At 35.3% G+C, this 23,901-nt stretch overlaps 3 protein-coding genes across 3 annotated transcripts; 1 reads left to right on the top strand and 2 right to left on the bottom strand.

The window, feature by feature from the left end:
- The first annotated feature begins 789 nt into the window (after positions 1 to 789).
- LOC135105915 (carbohydrate sulfotransferase 10-like) lies at positions 790 to 4,216 on the top strand. Its single transcript, XM_064014624.1, has 3 exons — positions 790 to 1,295; positions 1,742 to 2,019; positions 2,211 to 4,216. Exons 1-3 carry the CDS (start codon positions 1,200 to 1,202, stop codon positions 3,271 to 3,273), a joined length of 1,437 nt encoding a protein of 478 aa, XP_063870694.1. The 5' UTR covers positions 790 to 1,199; the 3' UTR covers positions 3,274 to 4,216.
- Positions 4,217 to 13,541: 9,325 nt separating this feature from the next.
- LOC135105913 (1-acyl-sn-glycerol-3-phosphate acyltransferase alpha-like) lies at positions 13,542 to 19,962 on the bottom strand. Its single transcript, XM_064014616.1, has 6 exons — positions 19,681 to 19,962; positions 17,241 to 17,374; positions 16,738 to 16,919; positions 16,340 to 16,508; positions 15,528 to 15,652; positions 13,542 to 14,893 (listed from the first exon to the last, which is right to left on the bottom strand). The coding sequence occupies exons 1-6, from the start codon at positions 19,863 to 19,865 to the stop codon at positions 14,846 to 14,848; spliced, it is 843 nt and encodes a 280-aa protein (XP_063870686.1). The 5' UTR covers positions 19,866 to 19,962; the 3' UTR covers positions 13,542 to 14,845.
- A 2,039-nt stretch (positions 19,963 to 22,001) lies between these two features.
- LOC135105912 (uncharacterized) lies at positions 22,002 to 23,901 on the bottom strand. The gene is made up of 2 exons (XM_064014615.1): positions 23,247 to 23,901; positions 22,002 to 22,356 (listed from the first exon to the last, which is right to left on the bottom strand). Exons 1-2 carry the CDS (start codon positions 23,649 to 23,651, stop codon positions 22,219 to 22,221), a joined length of 543 nt encoding a protein of 180 aa, XP_063870685.1. The 5' UTR covers positions 23,652 to 23,901; the 3' UTR covers positions 22,002 to 22,218.

The raw sequence follows: 23,901 nt of genomic DNA, 5'->3' as shown, positions 1-23,901 counted from the left end.
ACCCCAGTGTTCCTTCAGAATGTAGGATATCATTGTTAATGTTCATGTAGTTGTTACTTATGCATCATATCGATATCATGATTAGATGTGTCACTGGCTAGTGCTTTTTTTCTTTTGTTTTTGTTTCATGTATATAAGAATTCATACTTCCTTCTAGTTCTTTTCAGACTTGCTGCAAGGACGTGACAGGAATCTAGACACGTTTTCACATTTATCTATGATTTTTTTCTTTTACAGTATTTTATTGACACGTGATAGAAATCTAGTAATTTGAGCAGACAAATTGATAGTTTTAATTATCATTAAGTAGATTAACCTGTTTATTTGCGGCGATCTTGTTTAGTTTGACATAAAGAAGTTCGTTCCAGTAGACTACGCCCGGCAGCGGGATATGATCTCTGGAGGCGTACGGTGGGAGAGTTCAATGACCCCGCCCGATTTCCATCAGCTCAGCGGGAGGAAGAGTATATACCGCATATAAATTAAGGAAATAATACTGTATTTGCTCCAATCTGCATTCTCAATATTTTATAATACCTTATCTCTTTTAGTACCTTCGTTTTCATTAAAAAATTTCAGTCACCAAAGATGACACTAACATAGTAATGATACATTTTTTTACTGTTAGATTTCACCATTATACGCTCAAAGAAATTAATCATTCAACGCATAATTGTTTTTTTACAGAATGAGCAAGATTTTTCTCGTAATAACAGATCCGTCTGACAATAATAGAGGCTGGCGAACAGGTTACCGTTATGAGGAGACCAGGTAGGTCAAGGGAAGGCGAGGGCCGCGAGGCACTGATATTCAGTATGCCTGGTGCAGACCACGTATGCGAGTCTCTGCCTCCGAACTCCTCCATCTTTTAGTGTGTGGATACAAAAGAAAGTCTAAGAATTATTGACAACATGGAAATAACAAATTTTAAATGTTGATACATTTATCTACACCGAAATGTAGAGTGTGTGATACACATGCAGTCTCCACCAGTGTAACATGTATTCCTTCAATACATTTAGGTACTTAAAGAGATGTGCATGTCAAGCGTAAAGTGATGAATAAGTGATATATCTAGAAAAGAAAAAAAAATACATATACATATATAATACATTGCTTTCGGGTTGCGAGGTGAAAGACCAGTGTCGGCCAGATTGTGACTCCAGCATTTCCTGGACACAAGTTCTTCCCATGGAAAGATGGTGCTCCCTGGAATTCTCCGACGGGTGAACAAAACCCTTCCTGTTTTAATTCAAACCATCGCCATCATCTGCTTCATTCACTACATTGCAAAGGTCAGTCTGCCAAATTCGTGCTCATATGTTATATATATATATATATATATATATATATATATATATATATATATATATATATATAGAGAGAGAGAGAGAGAGAGAGAGAGAGAGAGAGAGAGAGAGAGAGAGAGAGAGAGAGAGAGAGAGAGAGAGAGAGAGAGAGAGAGGTGTAAGGTACTCAGTTGAAAAGAACTACAAAAGATCTCAAGAGAATACTAATAACAACCGACCTTTACATAGGTTGTAACTAGATGACATTGCTCTGCACTAGATTATTATATAGAATGCTAGCTATAATATCAAAAAGGAGAGTATGGTCTACGCTACTGTTTGCGAAGGTGGTTATAAATAAACGTTTATTGGTGCATGTTGCAGAGGGAAGCACAGTGTGTATTAAGTAACGAGTGCTGTCAGCAAACTTATGAGGCTTATTTGATCGGCAGGGTGTTCTTGTCAAAGTTCACACGAAGACGTCACATCAGGACTACCACTTCCGAACCAAAGCAGGCTCCCCCCACGCGCACGCCGGGCGAGGGACGAAGCTTACTGTAGGAGCACGCCCTAGCAGTTCCGGCCCACGCCATGCGGCCGTCAGCTCCTCCACCACTTCTACTACAACTGCCACAACCTCAACCACCACGCATATGCCCGTCTTTCCCGATGAAGTCATAGAACGAGAGCAGCAGCGGAGACTGGACACGTTACACAAAGCCTGCACCAGGTCGGAAGGTGTCACATACACACACAGTTGACGTACTAGATTGTGCTATCGTCAAATAATCCATTTACAAATTCCATGATGCTTATAGTAGTAACAGTGACGATGAATATGCATGGATCAAAGCTGTCCAATGCTCCAGGAACATGGTAATGTCAAAAATGATTTAAAAAATTTTTTTTTCTCATTTTCAGGATGAATATGGGATTATGGGAAAATGGAGAGGAGAGTAACTTTACAAAAGAAGAGAGTGTGGCCATAGCCGCTGTGCCCAAGATCCCATTGTACCAGGCACTGCTTGTATCTGAAAAGAAAAACCTCGCAGTGTGTCCAGTAGTAAGAGCAGGGACGCAGTGGGTGTCACGGCGCCTTCTGCAGCTAACAGGGAAATTCACCAAAACTCAGCTTTATCGGCTACACGAGCCTCCTTCTGCCGTTGTTCGGCATCACTATGCTTACCTTAGTTCTTGGGAAAAATACCCCGTGGTCCTGGCTCAATGTGTTACAATACTGATGGGGCGCCACCCACTGGATCGTCTCTTGGCATCCTACCGCCATGTGCTGGAAGACCCAGACAAGAATCACCACGGATATCTCCACTACGGGAAGCGTATTGTGCGCTCCTACAGGAAAGCACCAACACCCTCAAAGGGACCAACTTTTGAGGAGTTCGTGAGATTTCTTCTGGAGCATGACTCTCATCATCTGGATGAAGCGTGGCAACCCACCATTCGTCGCTGCACGCCTTGCCACATCCCCTATAACGTGGTAGTGCACTATGAAACTCTCTGGCATGATATGCAATGGGCGTGGAAGAAAGCGGGTCTTGAATCACTCAACACTACTGACTATTTTGTTCAGACCATCACTCCACAGATTCGAAGAGAGTATTTCTCTCAACTAACTCTTGCACAAATTATTTCATTGTATAAGAAATTCAAATTAGACTTTGAAATATATGGTTACTCCTTAGAGGAGCACATAGCCTATGCCCAGCCTGGAGATGAGGCCATAGATCCTGTCGTTATGAATAATTTACCTCGCAATAACCCAGACCTTCTTCAGAAGTATATGAAAGAAGAGGAGGAAAAAATGATGAAGAAGAATAATGATGGAGATGAGCTACAACTGCCTTTGGAGTCCAATTCTGATTTAGGGTTCTCCCTCACAGGAAAAAGGGGGCCTGCAGAGATAGCTGATAACTTTATTCCATATAGAGATGACAAGCAACCTCCTCAGGTCTTCAAAAATTTCTAGGTCTCTGTTGACTGGTCATTGACACCATATCTTGAAATGTTTAGAGCTATGTATAACCCAAAACACTGTTACACAGGAGGGATTAGGGTTATGTTTATATACTACTAAAACGTGAGGTTGGGCGATTAACGCTGATGAGAGGGTCGGGTGGGGCTGTCCTCCCTCTTAGCTCCCTCTAGAAAGATTTGTATCTATTCCTTCCAATAAAAGAGAGATGACACAGTCTATAATGATTGTTGAAAGGATTTATTGCACTGTATTTATGTGAATTTCCTTGTCTGCCCATGTTGCAGCGAGTCTCTGATATATACTGATGATAGCAGCTTAACGCCTGTATGTAAGGAAATTCTGGTTGACAGGCAGAATCAAAAGGTCAATTGATCGAAAGAAAATTAATGACCTCAGTTGAACTGAGGAGAAACTAAGGACAATTGAAATTGGAATCAGAAGATGAGCAAATGCAAATTAATGATTCAGGGCATTATATCACAAATTAACTCTGCATTTACAAGGGAATGTTTAGGACATGACAACATAATGTGATATCACTGTCTAAGAAAGCTGGGTGTTGAAAGCTGTTAGCTGAAAGATGAGATGTGACAGGAGTTTGCTGTAGCTATGAATTGAGGGCTTCCTGAATGAGCAGAAGCATTGTTTGTAAACTGAGTGATTTTTTAGTGATTAAACATACTCTTAGACTGGAAAAACATGAGAGAAATGTTGCAAATGTAACTGACCTGTCCCTATACCATAGGTATTCTCAGCAGGTATAACCGCTTTCATAAACTTTGTGCTGATCCCACTTTACTGTTGGGATTTTTTTTTTTTTTTACATCATATTGCACTCTTGTTTTATATTGTTGTCATGTATAAATCAATGGATGAAATTGTCTATTATGTTCTTTACTTAAAAAGAATAACAAATAAAAAATAAGTAGATGAATATATCCAGTAACTCAATTTCCTTTTTATTTATAATTTTCCAAAGAATAATGCATATTTTTAATATTTGAATTATTATTATTATTTTTTATTATTATTATTACTATTACTATCATTATTATTATTATTGTTATTATTATTATTATTATTATTATTATTATTATTATTATTATTATTATTATTAATATCATTATACAAAAATTCATTTGTGTTATACTGTGCTGCTTTTGGATCAGATTATTTTTGCCTTAATTTTAGTCTTAGTTTAATATTTTGTATTTTATTCTTTACTTATAAATCTGATATTACATGTACTGTGGTTTCATGTAATACTTTCTTAATCAACCTTGTATCATGCACCATTTTTTCCAGACAATGCTGCACCTTGCTCCAAGTTGAAATGGGGCAGAGATGGTCACATTATTATGCCAATGAATCACATGGTTTTATCAATACACCCTTTGTCTTTCTTTGTGTTATTCATGATGCTCACAGGTGATGTGTCATTGCTATTCATGATGCAATAAGTTTTGAAGGGATATACTCGTAACAGGGTCTACTCTTTTAAGTTCCCTCTACACTCCAGTCTATATATGTGTGTGAAACCTTTATCCTGATTCCAGAGGTTTTAAGACACTTATCCAAAGGTTGTATGATACCTAAATGATGAGATATTTATTTATGTATTTATTTATTTATTATTATTATTATTATTATTATCATTATTATTATTATTATTATTTTACTATTTTTTATATTTTTTGTTGCTTCCATTAATACATTGAAGTCCTGCCCTAGACATCCATTGACTTAACTTTACTGTAATTAAGTAATTTGAATGTTTAAATGTAATTTGCCATCATGAATTAATGGTTTCCACCTTCATAATTTCCATGATTTTATGATGAAATGCCTTGTTTGATAAATAACCTTGTAATATACATTACAACTGTATGAACAAAAACAGCTTCAAAGGCAGCTCATGGAGATACATATATTTTCATACATTTATTATTTGTGCATTAAAGTACAGTTATGTTTCTTGTCTAAGCTAATAGCTTTTGGTCAGTATGTACAACCCAGAACAAAATTATGTTGTATTAGCTGACAAAATTGCTTCTCATTCCTAGGAGAGACAAGTGGTGGAGAAACAAAGGAATAATAAATGCCATCTCCACTCATGACTAGCACTAGAGCCACAATATCAGATGTATATTACAGGTTTTAAGCCTGCCAAGTGGAGGGCTGTAAATAAAACTTGAAATCAAACATAAAAGAAGCAATGCTATATTGCACTACTGTCTCCCAGAGAGCTCATTAGCTAGGCATCAGCTCCACTTGGCATTGAGTCATTATACATTTGCAAAATAATAATAACTGAGAAAATTAGTCTTACTATATACTAAGCAAGCTGAGGCAGAACCAGGAATGCTTCAAATATAGGCAGAGTCAACACCCATGTGACATACTGACCACAGGTGCTGTAAGGAACAGGCCCTAAATTGTCATGACATAAAGAGAAAGAAAACTGTGAAAAAGGGTGAAGAAAAGTTACATTCAAGGTCCTTGTTCCTTGACAGCAAGTAAAGTTCCATAATCATTGTATGTATATTCACTTAACACTTTATAAGATTACATTTTAAAAAAGTTTTTTGTAACAATTCATAATGTTTCTACTACTCTTTCATTAAAACATATTTTTCCTGTCTAAAGGACTCTAAGGAGTGTGACAAGATGTAATATTAGTAAATTAGTTTGGAACAGGCTGAAAGTAGTTCAAGATGAAATATAGTACTACATAATATGTTTGCCTCGCCATCACTTTATGTAGTATGTCTTCCCACACAAGTTATCCTAAATTATGTTAATAAGCATGACAGCATGCTAGTCAAGTTCTCATGTCAAGGAATTTGGTATATTTCTGTAAACTAAACAAGGGATACTAATAACACTACAGATGAAGGGAATTCTTATGTACTAATTTGTCTAGGAAAATTCAAGCTCTTTGAAGTACATAGCATGATACTTAACTATACACCTTTAACACAGACCTCTAAAAACATGTTACATGTATCTTATCATAGAGTATTTATCTGTATGCATATGAGTATATTTGCATGCTTCATTTAATTTATAAGATATATATGTAGTATGTATATATATATATATATATATATATATATATATATATATATATATATATATATATATATATATATATATATATATATATATACTTCTAATAATGCACTGGCTTAATTTAGGACAACAATGAAGTGGACAGGAAGGTGACATAGGCTAAGCCGAGCAAACCCTTATGTAAACACCATAATACTTCACTCACTGCACCCATACAGTGACAGGAGACACAACAAACATATGAACTATACACGTAACCCAAATCTAGTGTCTCTCATAAAACTACAACCAAGACAATTTTTGAAGACACTTCACTGGTTTGCCGCCAGCAGTAAGCATCACAGGTTGGCACATAGTATCTAGCTCTTAATACTTGTAATCACTGAACAGAGGAAACTCTATATCCTTATCTGGAGGAATAAGATGTAGATACTTGATGGTATGCACATTCTCAAACTAATTATAACAAGCTCTATTACAACTTGTGTATAAAATCAATCTGAGCACACACACACATACATACATACATACATACACACACACACACACACACACACACACACTAGCAAAAATATAAATAAACCAATAAGATAATTATGAGAGGAAAAATCTTGTTGGATGTACTTTTGTTGTAGCTCTGACATAAGTAAGTTATTATTAATTATAAATGGAGTTATTCTGTATTAAAAATTGCAAATAATGTCAGAAACTGAAGATATACTCTATTAAATTATTAAGTTCGTTTGACACATTTCTAATCACAGTATTAGATTATGTCAAATACTTCCTCTTTCAGTTCTATAAAATCATTAGTGGGTTCAGATTTTTCTAAGAAAAAAATTAAGGCTATGTAATTTACATCAAAACTTACCAAAGTGTATATCCCAAATTTTCTGATATACCTTTTCACAAAATCTAAACATGAAGGAATACTGGAATACTGGTTTATATATATATATATATATATATATATATATATATATATATATATATATATATATATATATATATATATATATATATATATATATATATATATATATATATAATTATTCTGGAATCTCTAATATTTGTTCTATTGTCCTCAATTACTGTACTGCTGAGTTCTTTAGCTTTGTAAAATTTTAGTACCTACAGTTGCAGAAGATATTCAGTGATTCGATAAAATGATGCATTCATTTCACATTATGAAACAGATTTCTTACTTTATATTTTGATATTCTGCTTGTCTTACAGCATCACAATTTATGTATTCCACATGAATATTTCCATAACCTTACATTATGTAATTTTGAGAGAGAGAGAGAGAGAGAGAGAGAGAGAGAGAGAGAGAGAGAGAGAGAGAGAGAGAGAGAGAGAGAGAGAGAGAGAGAGAGAGAGAGAGAGAGAGAGAGAGAGAGAGAGAGAAAGTTACTGTACGGTGTTCTTCACTTTGATAAGTGACTTTTTTAATGAATATGTAATCCTTCAGTTACAATTTATTATCTATTGTGCTAGTTGAACATCTGTTGCAGTAAATTATGATGATTTTGAGGTTGTATTTAGTATTTCTAAATGCATCTGTTTGTAACAGTTACTTATACAAGATAGTAAGTAAAAGGAAAGGCCTGGCTTACAGCCACAACATAATCATTACAAGTACTTCAATTTTTATTCAATTTCAACAATGTAAAATGCCACTGAAGATTTCAACATAATATTAATTATGTATGCTATACTATTAAAAAAATCTCTTTCCATTAATATATTCTGAATAATACTGTCAGTCTCTGTCTGTTATCTCATTATAATTGCTAACAGTTAAGAGAATGCTTGGCTGACAGGAAGTCCTTCTGAGAGTAATACACAATATTGAACAGCAACACAAACAGCAGCACAGACTAAAGTGCAAACCAGTGGTTTACTGTAATAGTGAGATGTTACAAACACCCATGACTGCTTGTATGGAAATGAACATAGTATACTGTATAATCAAATCTCATATGCATAAGAAATAATGAGCATTATACTTAATGCCAACATGAAAAGCTAACACAGCAACATGTGAAAGAAAGGAAATATTTGTACACTAAGGAAAATATCACAACCATTAAATAAATTAATGAATGCATCTCTTAGATGCTCACACTCCAATTATAAAGGTATGAATTTTCTGCAAAAGTTTAGTAAATTTGTTACATCATTTACCATGGCCTGCTCACTGGAAGCTGAACCAAGCACAATGTAGGAGCTTATTTGAAGTTGTAAGCCAAGTGCTGATAAGCTGCTGTCAAATTCACAAACCTGTGATTTTCATTTATTGTTTTTACTGCATTTTTTACATTTATGTGACATTAGAACAATTGATCATATTTCACAAATACTAAATAGCAATAACATTCATAACATTCAAGCCTGTCAAAAGAAATAGAGGATTAATTAATAAAATATATGAGTGAAAGCACCACTGACATTGCCATGTGAGTACATGAATTAGCAATACTACCACATGTCCACTATACAGGTATGCATTACCTCCTCAAATGTCATTTTCAGAATGAGTTGTAAGGAACAAAGATTCTGTTACTTTTTATCATAAAATCAAGAATTATTTGAACTTGAATACTTTACACAAGTATACAAACAGAAAATGAAAATATTTTTTGTCTTATAACAAACATTCAAATATGAATACAAATGAACCCAATTACTGACACCAAATATAAATACTCCATCTGTTAATGACATGGTAGATCTAACATGTTGGTACTGCATAACTCTCACATACCTGACAGAAATGTTGCTAATACATTTACTGATATATAGTTCTTTCTTATCAATTCTTCATTTTCGTTACTATAGGCTTGAATGTAGTGATTATTAGCTTTTTTAGTACTGATGAAATGTGATAAAACATTCTAATTCTGAAGTCAATGAAACCATGAGAAAAAAAAAAAAACATAGTAGAAACAATAAAAATCAGTTGTTAATACATGGCAGAAGCCAATCAATCCTTAACTTACAAACTGGCATGCAGCTTGTTCAATTCAGTTTTCAGTGAACAAACCACTGGATCATATCTGTTGAGACAAACTGAATACATACTTTACTACAAAGGTGGTTATTTACTGATTGCAAAGGGCCAGAATTCTTGTGCTATTAAACCTTAAAGATAAAATGTTGAAAGTTTTAACATTAATTATGCCCTGGTTATAATTAGTAATGTTATTTCAGTATATGTATGGAAAAAATGCATGAATAACTGGCAAATCATGTAAAAATATTATAGTACATAACTAGTTGTTTGCTTCTACTATATACCTCTTATTAGCTCAGATTTATCATGTACAATATCTTTCTCAAAGGAGAGTTTTACAGTCAAACACTGAAACACACAAAACATGTATAATTTTTTTTTGTTTTTCATGAGGTTAATATATACACTTTAGTAAGGAAGAGTAGGGATGATAACTCAAATAAATATATAGAATCAAACTAAATTACACAACACTTCCATTCTCTGTCTCTTGCTCCCAAACACTGTCAATTTCATTCAACTGAACTCATCAGAACTGAACACATTCCTCAAAAGACAGACACATTAAAAATATAAGTTAATTATGCAAAGTTCTAACCATTTCCTGAAGACATAACTCCTGAGTGAAGAAAAATCTGGTCTATAGAGTTAGCATGAACCAAATCTTCTGTTTTACAGGAACAATGGCAAAAGTACCTGCATTGTTAGAAGCAAAAAAATATCATGTATATGATTTCTGAAAATCCTATGTGGTATGACTAATGACACTCCAACAACTGTTCTAATACAACTCATCTCATACAAATTATCACCCAAATTACTTCTCAAACTATAGCATACATATAGAGAAAACAAACTATATAAATGTACATCAAAAATACACAAACACAACACAATCATAATACAATTTGCTTCACATCACAACTTCCCTAGAAATACATTCACAAGGAATTGGAAAAATGAGAATCCAAGGAAACCCATAAAACAGGAATGAATTACAGAAGATAACAGCAACCCTCAAAATTCCTTTGATGCATAGGTAAATACTAATAAGGTTATAAGGATTGCTTGCAAAGCAGCCAAACTCATCCATCAACTAGTTTCTCAGATTAGGAAAAATATAGTATTTCCTCTCCAATATCTCTACTGTGTAATTCCTATCTCTATACAGAAAACTCAATAGAAAATTCATGTGTATGATGTTATGAACAACAAAATGTTATAAGAATTCTTAGATAAACTGTGCAAGTTTTATGAGAGAGAGAGAGAGAGAGAGAGAGAGAGAGAGAGAGAGAGAGAGAGAGAGAGAGAGAGAGAGAGAGAGAGAGAGAGAGAGAGAGAGAGAGAGAGAGAGAGAGAGAGAGAGAGAGAGAAAGGGGAGCACAAAATGGGAGCCAACAGTCATTTATACTAATAACCCAAACTTATGCATGTGAATGATCAATAGTTTATGATTGCTCCCAAGTTCCTGTACTGATTGAAGTTTATTTTTTCCCTTACTACATAATTATATTAATACCTGGGGAAATGCTAAACCTACCACATGTAATAAAATATGTATACTACATAAATGTCAATGTCACACATACCATGTCAACAAAAAATATTCAAATTAAATTGCCTTACATTTATCATGGAGTTTAAATAAAGCATTTCCAAACTTTGAGTCAAGAAAATCAAAAGATATAATAACATGGAAAATATATGAAATATAATTAAATAACTGATCGATTCATGAGTATAATGGTTGCAGCATAATACTTCACTAGGCCGCTTTCAATTTCTTATTTACACTATAATAAGCTAAAACATCTTATACATGAATATTCCGTGAATGTACACTTTTGTTCTTGTTAGTAAAAACTGCAAAGGACAATGCAAATATGATAAGACTGCTAAACACTTTCTATATAATTGATGAATGAAACAATGACTGCTAAACATCCTCTGCTTCTTTTGGCATTCAGCATGAGCTCCTATCCATATTTCATAAAATGAAATTACCACAAACTTTTCAACAGCCACATGTGAAAATTGCAGAACTTTGGTGTAACAATGTTACTTTGTAAGTACTCCAATGTTTATTGTGCTACTTTGCCATTAAATCACTTGGCAAATTATATACTGTACAAGTCTACAGACTAGAAAAAGTAAAATTTATCCAAACTGTAATATAATTCCAAGGAGTGTGGGAAAATGCATATCACTGGCAGGATCATGAAATTCAAACCCAACAGTCAGGCAACACACCAATGATGAAAGTTATACTTAAAATACAAGGCTGCTGTACAGTATAGTGCGGATCAGTATATTCTTATATAGAATGTTAACCCCATGTCTGGGATATTTGGGACCTTAGGATTGCTAATCAACATTTTTTTTCTGTGATTCAGCACATAAAAAAAAAAAAAAGAAAAAGAAAAAGAAAAAGAAAAAAATGCATAAAACTTACACTACCTAATTAACTCAATTAAAGCTCTGGCTAAAGATGAAGGAATGTTTAATCTCTAATAGTTCATCATACTGTGTACTGGATAACATCTCTTCATTCATATTTGAAGAACAATAGAATGTACACACTCCCTCATAACCTCTCCCCAAGCCTGTCATAGAAGACTTCTATCTTGCCAGGGGAATCCTCTCTTAAGGGCATCTTGGTGTCCTGCCTGACCTCCTGCTATCAAGTACACTACTTCTAGTTAAAATATTCATGTCCATATTTATGTGGATTTTTAATGCCTACAGTAGCCTGTGAATACTGTGTAAGACATATGTACTGTGTGATCATTAATCATGTGATTATATTGCACAAATGGACATGTTGAAATATTACTTTGTTTTATTCCTACTTTGTTCTTGGGCTATAAAATACTGGTACTTTCATAATCTGCCTGTAATGAACCATACCTATATTAAGGAGCATTTTCTTATTTTATTTAGTCATGGATGAATTATAAAGTAATATTATGCAGACATTAAATTCACCAGCAGCAAAATAATCAAAAGTGTATTTTAAATTTATTACACAGCAAAGCATCAATTCATTTATACCATGAGCATATCTAATCAGACTTGAAATAACTAATTCAATATTAGTACCTCACACCCGCAGCCCTGGGGATCAGTCAGGAACCACTGATAAAAAAAAAAAAAAAAAAAAAAAAAAATAATAATAATAATAATAAATAAAAAGTAAAAATAAAAATAAAAATAAGTGAGGGAATACAGTTAACTGCATTTTATTTTAATGGCCACTAAAATACAACTGACCTTAGATTTCCTATGAAGATATAAACTATTGGAAAAGCCTCTGATGGCCATTTTCACTTTTCTATGGAGTCCCCATTGTTCTTGACCATGAAGATATATTTTCAAAGTGAATTCCACAACTGTAGGAATCCTTTGCCTGACTTACTCTTTACATGCCACAAAGTTTTTATTATATCCTGTCTCCCACCACTCATTGAAGATCTACTATCTCTTGCCATTCTTGTTTATCTTATCTGTCTCCCTCATTTCTTGCCTACCTCTTCCTATTTCACATTTCAACTATTTTCCAAGCAATCTCTTTGCCACCGTCTAATAATTTGTCTTCTCCATTTGGTCAAATCATCTCAAGGTATTCTTCCTTTTTTCTCTGATGTTCATATCGAACTGCTCATGCAATCCAAATTTATTATTTCATTCCTCCATGTACATACGTTTTACATAAAGAGGTTCTTGGTATTTCTTTCTTGGTAAATAGATATTTCTTTATCTACTAAGATTTTTTTTCAAAATTAAATTTATTGTGAAATAAGTAAGAAAGTTTGAATAAGGAATAAGATTGCATTGCAGAGTATTTTTAGTTTTGAGCTTCAACAATAATAATACACTGAAATTTTTCAAAAATTCCATAAAAATCTTTGTTTTCAATACATTTGCTAGGTTTCTTTTTTCCTTTATGTGTAGCCACATTTCATGAGTGGACTAAGCTTTATAGAAAAATGAAGTTGAAAAACAAACTGAACTTCATATAGCCCATACTTCTGTGAGAATACTCATTGGTGAAATCAAGCCTTGAATCATTGCAGCAGCAAGTTATGTACATCTCTGGTCAGTTATAAAGCCATAAATAAAAGTGTGACTCACAATAACTGATGTTAGGTGATGTGGTTTTGAGATTAAAAAATATTTATCTTTTTTTTCATTTTTTTTTTTTTTGTGATGGCTCTTTTCAATAATGGTGGCTTAAACAAGCCATTGTGTTGAGTGATAATCAAACAGAAATATATCTGTGATGGGTTTCCCTGTCCCCAAGCTGCATCAAGACAATCTGCAGGCCAATTCAACATTCTGAATAATGTCAACATTCTTCCATTCAGGTAAAAGAGAATGGTAAACTGATAAATCATTACACACATGGCAGTGTGCTGTCAACGATGCTTCAGTTACTTCATGATGTGATGCAATGCTTATTGTTAAATATATATATATATACTTTTTTATTTTGATATCATGAATTTATAATTCACCCAGCAGGTTTTAACTATAATGTATATACACACAAATGATGATAACTGTTATGAATACACAACTGATGATAGTTAATAAAGAGAAAGATGGATATACAAGTAGATATTTTGTCAAACAGATAAACAGACAGAATGATCAATAAATATCACACACACACACACACACACACACACACACACACACACACACACACACACACACACACACACACACACATCTACAAATACAGTGTACATACAACTTCTTATGTACTAGTAAACACCATGGAAATTCAGGACTGCATAGTAATATTCTTGAGTATTTCTATATAACAGAAACAAACAAAATAAATGAAGTAGGGTAGTCACAGGTCAAAGCAGGTGACAAGTATTTGTTTTCATAATAATTAAAGTAATGACACAACATCACTTGCCCAGTGTCTGCTCAATTTCTTGGTTCTGTAGTGCTCCTGCTGTTTTAATATAGCAGAAAGGTAAGCACTATACTTTGAAACCAAGCATGGCACCAACCCTCTATCTTTGGTCCATCTGCCAGCTCTTTTACATCTTAACTGCTAAAGTAAACAGATATTACTTTTATACAGCCTATCACTTTAAGCACACCAATTTATAAGCTACATCATGTTTTCAGTGGTACCTCACTTACATGGAGTCACATGAAACTGGGTTTTTGCAGGGATATACTTAAGTATATCAATTATAGGAGTGTCTAAGCATCTTTTAAGAACATCTTCATTTATGACAATAACATCCTAAAAACCCATGGTAACATTCACCTTATAAAAGTAATAAATAAGAACTGAACTCATTAGTCCAATTTGACATAATGTTCACAGGATTTATTTCAAGCACAGCCACCACACTGAGGTCTGCCAGTTATGTGTACTTAATATGGGGAGGCAGAGAGGAGACACACATAAAGGGGGACATTAAGGGTTTAATCTAATAAATTCTCCCAGGCTTACCTCTGTTTCTTCACTTCCTCTGACAAAGGCCTAGGATGATGCACCTGTAATAAAACATTACAAATTACATACACTTATAAAGAAAAATATTAACTAATTTCCACGATAATTATGTATTAAAAACAAAACATAGTTTAAATTAGAATAATTCTGGTCATTACCATAAGGTTATCATAATGGTTGAAACAAAAAGCACTTACGAAGTGCAAAAATGACAATTTGTTCTACAATAAATGCTCTATTCAGTGAGCACTTCTCCATTCCTAAGGCCTCATCTATTATCAATGACTGTACAGTGATTTGTGTAAGGTTCATGGATAACAAACCACAGTGATTCATACAGGTTTACCTTGGTGTTTATAATAATGACAGAACTTACATTCTCTGTGCTCCTTTATAAGCCTGTTCCTCTTTCTTTAAGTAAATTTCCTATCCTTTGTTATATTTCCAATAAAGTTTCTTTACGGAAAGTCATCTGAGATGTGAATTTTACAACCCATAGACCAGTTTTCTCATAGTGACCCTTTCTACATATGCTCAAACTTAACTAATTATTCTGTATTTCTTCCCAATCAATATTTTCATCTTATTTATCCTTATTTTGTATGAATCAAAATCCATTAGTTACAAAACAACATATTTTTATGGAAAATAATTAATTTTGCAACAGTTACTTACTTGTGCAGAAGTTTTTCTATAAACCTCCATCATTTGAGCTCTGACATCTTCCATTAGTCTTGGCATATCTTCTTTAGTTAAGCCCTTTGTAGAAATTGGTGGCAAGCAAGTAACAATTATGTGACCTGCATAAGAATAAGTAAATTGTTACATACTGTACTTATGAAACTTTACACATGATATGATGTAGTATAAATATGTTATATTATATGAGGATCACATGTATGAGCAGAAAAATAAGTGCCCTAATATACAGCATAATTACAATCAGCATCAAATTCATTGCAGATGTTTGATTCAGTTATATTCTACATGGCAATGTTTTTTCATAAGTACAACCTCTTTGAGATACGCATTAATATTCTTTAAATCTATCTACTCTCCTATCTATATCTTTGATGTCTCACTCCCTCTAGGACCATTCAACAAGGAGTTGCCACAGCAAAAGAGCCTCCACACTTCCTTATCCAAGCACTCCCTTTTTGTCTGCTCAATCATTTGGCCTCTACTAATACCTGTACTCCTTTACCCAATCCTTTCATATTCAAAGTGGCATTAATTTCCTATTAGGACCTTAAATTTCATTCATGTATATATCCCTTTACAAGCTCATTGCTCATCTTGCCCTCAATATGACTATATAATCTCATGCACTGACATTTTTTTTGTTTATATCATGTGATAATAACAATTTTAACTTTCATCTTTGATTTATCCATCTTTACAAAACTCAAAAGCAACTTCAACTTCATGAAACATTCAACTGTAGGATGGTGTTTAACCTAAGCAGACAAGAACGATTTTTCTAATACCTGGGTTAAATATCTTGCAAGGGTGATTAAGGAACCCTCTATATGAAGAGTACACAATTGGTAGAATTGGCAATTGTCCTTCAATTGCCAAATGAAAGGCACCTTTCTTGAACGGCAACATTTCATCCCCCATACTTCGTGTTCCTTCAGGGAAAACCCAGAGTTTCACCTAAAACAAGAATACAATTTATAAATGGAATGAAAAAAATATGTAGAAATAATTCATAATTATTACATTCAAAGTTCCAATTGGTACATTAAACACAATGGATCACATCCTATCAAGCATGACAAAATGTCCACCAGCATATAAAATTTTGAGATACTTTGTGGCAATAAGTCTGAATTCATTCCAGCCACCAGGATGAGAAGGATAAAGATCAACATCATAAACATACACTATTTTCCTTCACATATTCTAATGCTGCATTCATGGATGCCTTGGCCTTGTCTGGGTTTCTACGGTCAATGAACCTAGTGCCGCACAACCAGGCCGTCAAGCCAAAAGGCATGGCATAGAACAGCTCCTTCTTGGCAATAGCAGTAATCTTGTAAAACATAGGCCACATGTACACCATTCCTGAAAATGACAATCATGATACTTCCCATTAATAAAAGTACTTATAGATACTTAAATACATTGCCATGGGTTAAATGGTTCATTGTGCTGTTTTTTGCAGCAATTGGAGTGTGTGTGTGTGTGTGTGTGTGTGTGTGTGTGTGTGTGTGTAACTAACTTTGCCCCTAACCCACAAGGTTCATTTAGATGTGGCTTATACCTTCAGTATCTGTATCAAGAGAAATACGGAAGCAGTTTATTGTATTTTCCAAGTGGTACCAATTGCTACAGCATAATAATCTACCATTAATACACCAAATACATAGAAGAAGCATGTCTAACCTAAGAAGTCAACGGAGCTCTGGTGGTTTGCAACAACAATAGCAGGACGATCTACTGTAATGTGTTCTTGGCCGTGCACCTCCCACTCTAGACCAAGGAGGAGGTTTAAGGCTCGCAGGGGAAATGTTGCAATTCTGGGAAAAGAGAAGATACCAGGACTAGCATACTTCAGTGAGACGGATTAGACTGCATCATCTCAGCTTGAGGGTCACGTGTTAATTTCCCATTAACTTTGAGCTTTTATGCTACGAGAAACTAGCAAGCTCAAAAGGAGGGTATGGAATATCTCTTTTGTCATTGTTAGCTTAGTTAGAAGAGCATATGACTGCAACTGCTGATGCCCACATCACAATAAAATACTTTCCACTTAACATGTGACCTTCGCCTTAAATAAATATCATATACAGCACTATACCAAAGAGAAGATACCATATGTATGTTTTATTTGTAAGATTATGCTTTCACCTAATTATATGCTAAACTACTCAAATAGCAAATGCAACCTGTAAAATGACAGTTTCTATATTTACAATATAGAATATAGTTTCTATATTTACAGTGAGGATATGTACTGAAGGCTTCAATATTTTCCAAGCACATGTACCAATTCATAATGCAAAATGAATTACAATAAATTCATAAATATTTAAAAAAAATCTGAGTAATCATATTATAAAAAGGAATATGCAAGATTAGGGCGGGGGAGAGAGAGAGAGAGAGAGAGAGAGAGAGAGAGAGAGAGAGAGAGAGAGAGAGAGAGAGAGAGAGAGAGAGAGAGAGAGAGAGAGAGATTTACTACTCAGATAATACTTATGATATATCAATGAAGTAGTGGTGAAAATCTTTTGTAATCTTGTTTAACTTCATCAACATTCACTAGGCTACATACTTACTGTGGGTATATTTCATATGCAATTAAATGCACAGTATAAGCAGGGAAGAATAATTACATAAATAAAATAAAATAGAATAAAATAAAATAAAATAAAAATAATGATAAAAAATAAAGGCATATCATGGACTTTTGTAGATTCCTAGACCAAGACTCAGAAATAGAAAAGTAAACTTATTTGTCCAGCTTTTACATGAAAAACTTATAGATACATGAATGTTTACAGTTACACATTTTTTTAGACTGCTGCTTAGTGTTTTGCTTGACGCTACAATGTGGATAAATTCTGCAAGCGTTTTTACCTACTGTCAATAAAACAGGATTTGACAACATTCATTAAGTCATACATTCTAAGAAATCTACCCAGTTGTAAACAAAATGAGAAATAAGAAACTATACCTTCTGTGTTTGCTTCACAATAACACTTCACTGACATTTCCTTACATTTCCTTTCTCTTTCAAGTCAATCCCACAATAGCCACATCTGACCTAGACAACTACAGTAACTATACCTGACCTAGATGACCACAGTAACCACACCTGACCTTGAAAACCACTCAGTACCCATATCTGACCTTGACAATCACACAGTACCCACACTAATCATTAAGACCACACAGTACTCACACCTGACCTTAACCAAAGTACCTGTACCCACACCTGACCTTAACATACATAGTATCTGTACCCACAATTGACCTTGAAAATATACATCATCCACACCTGGCTTTGACAATCACACAATACCAACACTTAATCTTGATAACCACACAGTACCCCACACTACACTAGAAAACTACATAGAATCTACAACTATCCTTGACAACCAAAGTATTCATGCTTGACCATGATAAAGAAACAGTGCCTACCATGACCTTGACAAAACTAGCTCTGTCTAGATAACAAAATCTTATCTCTACGAAGCAAAAATCCTGATTCCTGATTAAACAGTTCTCACGGCAATCCTCAAAATGTATGAATCACAACATTCAATCTAACCTAACGTAGCCTTCCTCAGTGTGACAAATACTGCTGTAAATATACGGCATCAGCCTCAAAGGATCTTGAGTTTTTTTTTTTTTTTTTCAATCTTAATGCAGTTTTTTGTAAATTATTTCCCTAACCTACCTATTTTGTGCATTTCTTTGTAATGCTACTCTTAAACTGCAAACCTGTTGTATATATTTTTCCTCATCCCTTTGGAATGTGACAAGATTACAAAATTTAGGAAGATATGACCAAAGCATGCAAATGAAAGACAAATTTGTCAAAATTTGACATTATATGCCAGACCACCAAAGTTGAAAAAATAACAATTTTCCTGCCCTAACTGGGCAAACAATTAGATAAAGTAGATATTTACTATAACACTCAGATCTGAAGCACTGGGCCCACCAATAAACTGACGAGTCCAGTAGATAAGATCCTAAGGTAGGCTGCTCGAAAGGACCATCACAGGTCGGCAAGTAGCCGGTACCCACCTCTGATCTTCCTGACAACCCCACAGTAGCCACACCTGACCTTCCTGCCACAGCATCCAGGACTTACAGGGTGTTCCTCACGTCGCCCGGCCGCCAGATGATCAAGGGAATACACAACACCGAAGTCACCATCACCATTGTGTAGTATAACATAAATTTCAGGTACAGACGAAACCGGTGACTGAACTCGTACAGAAAGGAGGTGACCATGACGACCGCCACCAACACGTTGGTGTACTCAGACGCCAGCATCTTGGTGTTGTTACTGGCCTCTTAACACTGCGTGCTGCCGTTTTCGCCGCGAGTCTGTCACTGGTAAGTATAGACACGAGAGAGAAATATCTTCCTCAACAGCTGAGTGATAACAAAGCATCGTATACTCTGTCCAGATAGTATTGGATTTTAAATCGTTCGGACAATTTTCTTTGTTTATAGATTTGCATACTCCATGAACTGTCATTCAGTGCAGTGTGTTTATCAATTTTATTCGATTCTGTATGTAACTTTTTATGATCGTTGTTTTAAAAGATTGGCCAAATTATTAGATATTATGATTTTCTTTTCAGCTACTTAATAAGATGTCATAATTAATTACTCAATCGGTGTTCGCCAAAAGATAACTATTGTACCTGAAACAAATATTGTCTTCACATCGTTATCTTTATCAGATACGCTGTGATTGGATTGTACTTTTTGTGGGATAACTTTCCACTGGAGCTCAAGAAGAAAATAATCTCTCTCTCTCTCTCTCTCTCTCTCTCTCTCTCTCTCTCTCTCTCTCACACACACACACACACACACACACACACACACACACACACACATATATATATATATATATATATATATATATATATATATATATATATATATATATATATATATATATATATATATATATATATATATATATATATATATATATATATATATATATATATATATATATATATATATATATATATATATATATATAAACATACCCCCCACCTGCAGGAAAGGGGCGCCTCACACCGTTGCGAGGTCCGGGCCCCCGGGGCATGTGTTGTGGAGGACTTCACATTGGCGGCTGGGAACGGCTGCGGCTCCGACTCGGTCACTCTCAGTGAGAACAGTCACACAGGACAGGGAGAGGAAAACACACTTCTTATGTCCATATATTACACAACAGTACACAAAGTCACCGTGCAATACAGTCACGACACACATGCAGGTACAGGGGCGGCAGGTATTCGCACCGTCAGTCAATCACACGAAAACTCTACTCGCAAGGATTCGCTTTTCCTTTTCTCCTTCCTCATACCTCTTGTCACGTCGTGGTTTCGGTACTCACTCTCTCGTCCCTCAGTGCCACAGGATGCCTCAAACCCTCCCTACCATGTCATCACTTCTGCCAGGCGACACTTTACTACACATATTCTAGCTTGCATGCTAGTACGGTACGAGTCATGCAGATTATCAATAATGGTAAAGATAATTGCTACTTATACTATACATGCACTCACATTCACATAGCTACAATTAAACGGTACCGTATAACAATTATTCCATACCAGGAGGAGGCCGAGACGATAATTACTCCCAGCACTGTTCAGGGGGTTCTGTGAACTTATCATTAAACCCAGCTGTGACCTCACTGAACGTTTCCCTTTGTAGCCACCACCTGGCTACGACTACAGAGTCACTCTCAAACTAAATTTATCTGTGCTGTATACCTCTCACCTAACTCCTCTGACTATAAGAAATTCTTTGATTACTTAACTTCCAAAGTGGAGCACATCCTGACCTGACCCTCTTCCCTATTGCAGAGATCTCCATTCTTGGAGACTTCAATGTTCACCACCAGCTTTTGTCTTTCCTCTCCCTTCACTGACCATCCTGGTGAACTAGCCTTCAATTTTGCTATCCTCCACGACCTAGAGCATATTCCTGACCGTCTTGGAGATACGCCCAACATTCTTGACCTTTTCCTGACCTCTAATCCAGCTTATGCTGTCACCCTTTCTTCTCCGTTGGGCTCCTTCGATCACAATCTCATATCTGTATCTTGTCCTATCGTCGTTCATAATTGGTTCCACCCACAGGGCTGGTACAGCCTTGCCACGCGAGTGCTTGTCTTCATTCACAAGAGATTCTCACCTCGGTAAGCAAAAACATCGTATTAGGTAATAATCTTTATTACATTAAGAATGTCACATTGGAAAATCGTAAAAAAGTGGCATTAGATAATCATATATATATATATATATATATATATATATATATATATATATATATATATATATATATATATATATATATATATATATATATATATATATATATATATATATATATATATATATATATATATACACACACACACACACACACACACACACACACACACACACACACACACACACACACACACACACACACACACACACAAAGAAATGGATGATTAATTAAATGTATATGAATTGGCTGATGTGTGCAAGCAAAATAAACTGATTGCTGATTGATGAAATGTTCCTAAATTAATTGTAGCTTGTGTGATGTGTGAGAGGAGCAGAGAGGGTAGACATCCTGGGGGAAGCAGGAAGGCTTGTAGCGGTCGGTGCCTTTACTCCGGGATGAGCAGCTGGCACGGCAGCGGAGATGCCCCTGGCGAGTTCAAGCTGGGCTCGGGATACAGCGAGGTTGTGGTTAGGGCAGACAGTAGAACGTGAGTTTCCTCTTCAGCTGAGAGTGGCTCATCCATCTAAGAAAAAAAAAAGTAAATAAATAAATAAACTAAAGGAAATAAATGATAAATAAATTAAACACACACACACACACACACACACACACACACACACACACACACACACACACACACACACACACACACACAGACACACACACGCAGATATATATATATATATATATATATATATATATATATACACACACACACATCAATGATAGATAACACTGCATACAAGTATAAAACACCACAGTGTGTCCTACACTCAGGTTCACATGAGAGAATGAAGAGCATATTGATTACCAGGGCCTAACTTCGTGACTGGTGTGTCTTTGTATCATGAATAGTGAGATTAATAACAATGATCTGCCTGACATATAATGCGGGCACGCGAGGGCGTCACGCGACGCAGGTTCAATGGGTATTATGTACATTCATAGGAAGTATTATTTATTGATATATTAATTTCAGTATAGTCTTATGCACCAATCGTGTTCCCAGTTGTGAAATGAAGAACCCGAAGAAAAATTATATTAGGGAGAAAGTTACGAAAGGTCATAGTATCATTGATCTTCCTCACTAGTACAGTATAAAAAACCTTGGTAGTGTACCTAGTGCATGATTAAGGCAGTGTGTGAAGACACAACTAGGTCTGTGTAAAGAGAAAAGGACGTGACAAAGAGGATAAGGAAGTTAATTAATCTTAAGAAAATGTCCATGATTTAAGGATAGTTATGATGTAAACCACCTTAGTGACTCAACTCAGCTAAACGCAGAGGTGAGTCAGACTGCCTTAAAGGAGCTGGTGAAGGACACAACTGATTGCCTTCAAAAGCGGAAAAGAGAAGTATTACTACCCACACACACACACACACACACACAGACACACACACACACACACACACCTGGATGCCTAGGGAGTGAAGATCTGGAGTTGATGCATTGCGAGTAACAGCAGAGTGATCACTGTTCCTCAATATCTGGTCGCTCCAATGTCGTGTTCTGGGCAGGGAGTCACTTCCAGACACCTGCAGAGCGCTTGTGTGCGATTCGCTGACAGCCATAGCTACGGCCATACCTATCCTAGTGACACCTTGCGCTAGGGAAGCCACATCAAACTCAATGCGTCCTTCAAAAGGCAGGCTGGAACTCTGCTGGAGTGGTTGATCTGATTTTTGGACGGATGTGTAATGAGGGGGCGGCGTCTGCAGGCCGAAGGTACAATCATAACACGGAGGACCCGCGGGGGCCTCTCTGCAGGTTTCACAAGATTGTCTTCTCTCACGCCGCCAGAACAGTAAGTGTGTCATCTTGCGCTAGTGTCACCCCCACGTGCTTTTGTTCACATTTATTGATACACTTTACAGGTATCAAGACATTAATAAATCCAGATAATTAAGCACAGATCACCTCTTGTTTTCTGTAACTTAGCAGGATATCCACAAAAAAAGTGTGCAAAATATTGATTGCACTTCAAAGATAGTGTGATGCGTTGTCTAATGTACGAGGCAAGCGTATGAAGTGACAGAGGCTCCACGCAGCGTTAAGTTCGATAAGTTG

This window comes from Scylla paramamosain, chromosome 12 (assembly GCF_035594125.1).
Source record: "Scylla paramamosain isolate STU-SP2022 chromosome 12, ASM3559412v1, whole genome shotgun sequence".
Classification (NCBI taxonomy): domain Eukaryota; kingdom Metazoa; phylum Arthropoda; class Malacostraca; order Decapoda; family Portunidae; genus Scylla; species Scylla paramamosain.
Note: the sequence above shows the minus strand (reverse complement) of the source record. Positions and strands in the feature narration are given on the sequence as shown.